This window comes from Cyprinodon variegatus, unplaced genomic scaffold (genome assembly GCF_000732505.1).
Source record: "Cyprinodon variegatus isolate N-32 unplaced genomic scaffold, C_variegatus-1.0 Scaffold24, whole genome shotgun sequence".
In the NCBI taxonomy this organism is placed as follows: domain Eukaryota; kingdom Metazoa; phylum Chordata; class Actinopteri; order Cyprinodontiformes; family Cyprinodontidae; genus Cyprinodon; species Cyprinodon variegatus.
Window position 1 is genome coordinate 1,089,833 of NW_015150477.1, and position 6,602 is coordinate 1,096,434.

At 37.4% G+C, this 6,602-nt stretch overlaps 1 protein-coding gene across 2 annotated transcripts in view; it reads left to right on the forward strand.

Moving 5' to 3' along the window:
• The window catches only part of LOC107097082 (liprin-alpha-3-like), a 32,004-nt gene that overhangs the window by 12,235 nt on the left and 13,167 nt on the right, over positions 1-6,602 (forward strand). For both annotated transcript variants that reach the window (XM_015394082.1, XM_015394089.1), the window contains exons 11-17: positions 542-726; positions 994-1,231; positions 3,272-3,405; positions 3,489-3,643; positions 3,741-3,840; positions 4,213-4,294; positions 4,365-4,565. In XM_015394082.1, coding sequence (XP_015249568.1) covers positions 542-726; positions 994-1,231; positions 3,272-3,405; positions 3,489-3,643; positions 3,741-3,840; positions 4,213-4,294; positions 4,365-4,565 — 1,095 coding nt within the window. The remainder of the gene's footprint in view (positions 1-541; positions 727-993; positions 1,232-3,271; positions 3,406-3,488; positions 3,644-3,740; positions 3,841-4,212; positions 4,295-4,364; positions 4,566-6,602) is intronic.

Below are 6,602 nucleotides of genomic sequence, written 5' to 3' on the forward strand. Positions count from 1 at the left end.
TCTATCGCAGGGCAACACAGAGATAAACAAGAAAAAACAACCATTCACTCACACTTAAAAAGAGTTTGGAGAAACCAATTAACCTGAAAGTCATGTTTTTGAACTGTGGGAGGAAGCCGGAGTACCCGGAGAGAACTCCCACATGCACAGGGAGAACATGCTCCATGCAGAAATACCCCCGGGCCAGAAATCAAACCCCAAACCTGCTCAGTGGTGCAGTGCTACCCACTGTATGCCTGAGAAGCCTGGATCTAATGTAACTATGACTTATAATTCACAGCAGTGATTCAATACAACCATAAAGTAGCAAGTCCTGACATAGCTTAACCATACGAATTAATCAAACGTAAATATTAACGATTCAGAGCAAAAGTGGGCATCATAGTTTAAAGACAGGATACATGGTGTTTCACAAAAGAAATACATCTTCTCATGTTTACTCTTGTGTACCAGGTGTATAAAAATTTGAAAATAGAGTGAGCCCTTAGGCAATTCACAGTTCACGGTGTTAAAATCTTCTGGTTTGTTTCTCTTTGCCTAGTACCCAGACTGGGATAGCGGGGCTCTGCTGGGGACCGGGTACGAGCAGAGCATGGACGTGGGCTGCTCTGACGACGAAGAGGACGAACATCGTTTTGAACTGCTTTCTCCCAGCGGACAGAAAGACGTGCAGACCCTGGCCATCATGCTGCAGGAACAGCTGGAGGCCATCAATAAGGAGATCAAGTATGAAAGAGGGAGGCTGAAATAAACAACTCCCTGCAAACTTGTACCAGCTTGATATAATCATCTACATGATCCTAAAAGCCTTATCAGAAACTCTGTGATACTGCATATATTGGGAAAATGCTGATCGTTAGTTAAAGATTTATAAAAATGTTAATACTGAAGCTCATTTTTGATTTAGGATTAATATATTTTGTTGTGGATTATTTCCTTTTTAAAGTTCTTTAAAGATTTCATGCTCTTCTGCTCTTTTTTAATTAAAACCAGGTTGATCCAAGAGGAGAAGGAGAACACAGAGCTGCGAGCCGAGGAAATCGAAAGCCGGGTCAGCGTGGCGTTGGACAGCCCACCCATCCCTCCCTCGTCCTTAGGCAGAGACAGCACAGGACGAGGCTTCATTCCATCGTCCATCACGTCCTCCACCCTGGCCTCCCCGTCCCCCCCCAGCTCTGGACACTCCACACCTCGCCTGCCTCACTCCCCAGCCCGGGAGACTGACAGACAGGTACCGGTAACTGGCTCTGGAATGTAATAATCAGCTCCATTTCCAGTCAGTGTTTATTAACCGTCTTTCCCTGTTTATGTAAAACAGCTCCTCCAGAAAATGAGTCATACTAGGAAAGCAGGTGTTTATCAAGCTGATCAAAAATATGAACGATTTTTTTTTACTAGATGGAACAATTGATAGAAATTTGCTTTTAAGCTAATTAGGAAAACAATGCATAACAATCAAATATTTATCAAAACAAGAACACAAAATAGAAAAACCTGGAATCACCCTAATAAATGAGATATATTATACTTTCTATTACCTATATATATAAGTGTTGTTGTATAGAGTCAAAAGATTAAACACGGTTTCTAAGTTTTTTTCCATCACACTTAAGGGTATAGTGGAGGATGTTTTTTTTTCTGGGTGGTTCATTGGGTAGTTCTCCTAACCGTCAATCATTCTGGTGATACGTTTACGTAAGGTCTTCCTACGTGATCCTCCCCATTTTCGCTTACCGGTGGCGGATTTGACATAGTGGAAAATTTGCAAATCTTCTTTTGGAAAATAAGCTGTTTGAGCGATGCAAACAGCAACTCTTAAACTCAACTCTGCATGCTCTTGATCTCGTTTAATAGACGTTTCCTTTCGGGAGCGGGTACAGGGTTGTTTATGTGCATTTTTTTTAAATGGAGAGGGCAGGAGGCTGTGTTGTAGTGTGCAATAGCCCATATACCTTGCCACATCCTCCTGGTGTTGCTGGCGTCATGGAAAAGATCCTGTATCTTAAAGCTTTGGTTCTGCTTTGGTGATCTGATGCCACGGTTCAAGTTGACTCGCGCTGTCATCAGTGCATCTCTGTTACCAGACTTGAAGGCTGAGTTCCTTGACTTTAGTGATTTCCGAATCTCCCCAGTCATGCAGGGTCATTAGTTAATGATTGTGGTGCTAATATCCTCAATGCATTTGTTGATATAGGCTGACATAGTCATGGCATACTTATCGATATTGATCGTATTATCATAGGTTGCTGCAGCTTTGTTCATGTTCCAGTCCGAGCATTCAAAACAGTCCTGGAGTTTCTCCATGGCCCCTTCAGTCCACACCCAAACCTACTTCCCTGTTGATTTAAATCGGATAAGCTGCAGCCTATATGAAAGAATTAGCATGACAGATAGGTGATTTGACGACCCGAGGTGGGGGCTGCTCTTAGTTTGAATAAGCGAGGTCTAGAACGTTCTTTCCTCAAGTTGCAAAGTCCACAAGTTGGTAAAAATAACGCAGTACCGTCTTCAATGGTTAAAATCACCACCAATGATGAAAACATCCTCTGTGTGTGCAGATTGAAGCTCAGAGATAATCAGCCTGGTTTAGAGTCTTCATGGCCTCTTTTGTATTAGTGCTGGGGGGACATACACAGCAGTGATGCTAACAACAGTGAACTCTCTAGGCACACAGAGCCCTCCTCCTCTAGTCTTACCGCTGAGTTTGCTGTTTCTATTGGCACAGTAGAGCGTGAGCCCCTCCAGTCTAACGACATTGAGATATATATATATATATGTATATATATTCCTAATTCCTTACTAATTCCTTAGTTAGCATTGATTTACCTAATTGCTTCAGAGGCTGAGCTTGCTTTCACCTTCCATACCAGATGGATTGCCTGATTGCTGTTAAAACTGTTGAAGCAAGAAGATGCCTAAATTTAAACTGTCTTACATGACAACGTACCTCATCATACCATGCCTTGATTTATAAAACTAGTGATAAAACACACAAGGTCTGTGTCATTTTTGGAATAAACCAGAGCAATAAAACTTATCCATGATGAAAACATGGACTGGTCTGAAAACCAAAATTACTTCATGAGGTGACAAAAAAACCTTAAAATGATTTTAAATAGCACCAGTGACCTCATTTGGTCCCTTTAAGATCAGTCATTTATTAGAGCAAGAAAAAAAAAATGGCAACCATGTGAAGAATCAGTTTCATGATAGCAATATCGTTACAAAATCTATGTGCATTTTAAAACTGAGTTAACATTTTACGTTCCAGAACAACAAAGAGGACGATCGATCCCTCGCTCTCCTCGACTCCACGCCTCCTCCTACTCCTCGTGCGCTGCGATTGGACAGAATGAACCTCACCCATCCGGGTGCGTTGCTCGACGACCCCCGGGAGTTTCGGAGGTAAGATCACATTTCCAGAATACCCAGAAAAAAGTGTTTGTTTCTTATTTTTTGCTCTCATTGATTTCCTCTGAATGTCGCAGCCTTTCTGCAGATGGCAGCAGCTCCAACAGCAGCCAAGATTCTCTCCACAAGTCTAATAAAAAGAAAAGCATCAAGTCGTCAATTGGCCGGCTTTTTGGGAAAAAGGAGAAGGGACGATTGGGTCAACCTGGTCGAGATGGAACCCCTTCTCTCGGTAAAGGATAAGTGTTACATCTGTGTCTTTTTAAACAGGGTTCAGCTGCTTTGCTTTGTATTTCGAGACAGATTTGATCTTTCTATGTCTCTCTCAGCATCTACTCCCTCTGAAGACCTCGGAACTGGAGACGCAATGGGGATAAACAAGACAGGAACTCTTGGTCCAGCAGATAAAGACCGTCGCAGCAAAAAGAAGTATGTGAATTTGGTCAATCTTAAATGGTGTCACTGGAAAAACAATCTAGAAATAAGTAAAAATTCCTTAAATTAAGTGTATTTATCCTTAATTTCAGTAGGTTAATGAGATAGTTTGCAAATGGAATGAGTATTTTACTCTTAAAATAAGATAATTAGATTACATACACTTGAAATAAGACACTGCAATTGTACTGCAAGTGTAAATTGTCTTGTTCCATTGGCAAAAAGTCTCTTTTACCTCCTTAATCCAAGAACAAATGCACTTATTTTAAGAAAAAATTGCTTATCTAGATTTTGATTTTTTCCAGTGTATTCTAAATGATTTCCAATTTTCCATCTAACTTCCTTTCTTATTGCTCCGCTTGTCAGACATGAACTACTGGAAGAAGCCTGTCGCCAAGGACTTCCATTTGCATCTTGGGATGGACCTACTGTTGTTTCTTGGTTAGAGGTATGTCATCCTGAAGTGGTAATAAATGAATGGACTGAAAGTTAAATTAATCCTCCTCACTTCCTTTCAGCTGTGGGTGGGCATGCCAGCGTGGTACGTCGCTGCCTGTCGTGCCAATGTAAAGAGCGGTGCCATTATGGCAAACCTGTCCGACACAGAAATCCAGAGGGAGATCGGAATCAGTAACCCACTCCACCGTCTCAAGCTGCGCCTGGCCATCCAGGAGATGGTGTCCCTCACCAGCCCATCTGCCCCAGCCAGCACACGCTCTGTAAGTATCTTTCAGTACGTACAGTCACACTTTTTGTTTTTGCTTTCCTACAAAGAGAATGAGAGAGTGTCCTTAAAAGTTAAAATCTAAATGTTGATAACAGTATGCATATATGTATTTGAAAAACATAAAATCAACATTGATGTTTTGGTGCTTATTTTAAATGACATGGGTTGACTGGAACGTTCTTGTAAACATTTTCTCAGTAAGGGAGGTGGTTCTATTTACTTGTGCTCCGGTCATCTTTAGAACATGCAGCTTAGTGAGAAGTTCAAACTCGGTGCTCACACTAATGCTTGGCGATCCAGTAACAAGTTAACAGCTGTAGCTATGTGTGTTCACAGTTTGTGTTGAAATGCATCCCCTACCCCCCCATGCTCGGTTACCCGCTCTAGATGTAAATAAATATGCAACTTACGTCATACAGCCAGATCTTAGCAGATAGTTAGATAAATTCACTTTTATTTTTATTTTTTTATATAAAAAAATAAATCATAATAATAAAAAATAAATAAATTAAATAAAATTAAACAAGATAAAAAATTCAAATAAAAAAAGATAAAGTCACTTTTATTTTTATTTTTTTTATATATAAAAAATAATAATAATAACAAATAAATTAATTAGATAAAATAAAATAAAATAAAAAATTCAAATAAAAAAAGATAAAGTCACTTTTATTTTTATTTTTTATATGAAAAAATAAGTAATAATAAAAAATAAATAAATTAAATAAAATTAAATAAAATAAATTAAAATAAAAAAAGTCACTTTTATTTTTATTTATTTTTTATATAAAAAAAATAAATAATAATAATAAAAAATAAATAAATTTAATAACATGTAATAAAATAAAAAAAATGATAAAGTCACTTTTATGCTAAAAAAAAACTAAATCCTAGACTACAAATCTGCCATTAATTGATTTTTTTTGCATGAATCAGGTTTATCATAGTTCTTTATGGATATTTCAAGACACCTCTGTAAAAGATAAAATTCAAGAGAAATAAAAGGATCTTAAAATTACTTAAGAATTTATGAACCTCTAATCATAAAATGCTCACCAATATTTTTCTTTTATATCTTTATTTTCTGATGGCTCTCTGGCAGTTTAATGACAATTTTCTATAAAATGTGGTAAATCTCACTGAAAGAGGCCACTAACCCATTAAACATTAACTTTATGACTTTCTTATTGAAGACTTTGCCTCAATCATTTGGGACGATGCTTGATGACGATGATGAGGAAATGAAAGACCAGATTTTAGCAATTTGTTGGTAAAACTAGCCGACGAACAGAAAGAGCAGTTTACAGCCTTAAAGCACACATCACAATTCAAAGAGCTCATAAAACTATATTAGGCTTCCATCAATAGAAAAATTACAAGGACCAAATAACAATGGTGAGAAAGACTTTACTTTGAATTATAGTGTTCAGTATCACCTTACTGAATACATCTTTGGACACTGAGTGGGGGTCATGAGATGATTTTCACAAATATCATCACGGCTGTATGGAGGCCCAAAATACATAATTAAATAAGTAAATGTTTCATGAAAAAGTTAAATATGTATCTAATACATGATGGAGATATTAAATACAATTAGACTGATAAATATATTGAATTATCAATATTACGTTTGAAATAATTTATTAAGTAATTTAATGTAATTTATTCATAAATTAATTAAAATACTTATATCTATGTTTAAAAATAGATATAAACTGGAATGCCTGTTTGTGCTTTTAGGGGGTTGCCAGTGATTAACACTGTTATATTTGGCTGAAATGTTTGTGAATCCCTGGTCTAAAGGGTAAATTAGCATTTATTATGTTTTAATCAAACAATTGATACCAGCTGCATCTGGTTAGCTGCAGTTAGTGATGCTTTTCTATCAGTCCTATGCTGTTTAAAGCAGATAAAACCATCCACACTAGAGTTAAGTAAATCTTTTCTATCTTAAAGGACTTTTGTGCCCAATATTTGTGAAAACACACTTTGTCTTACTTTACATGTGTTCCTCTTAGGAAACTTG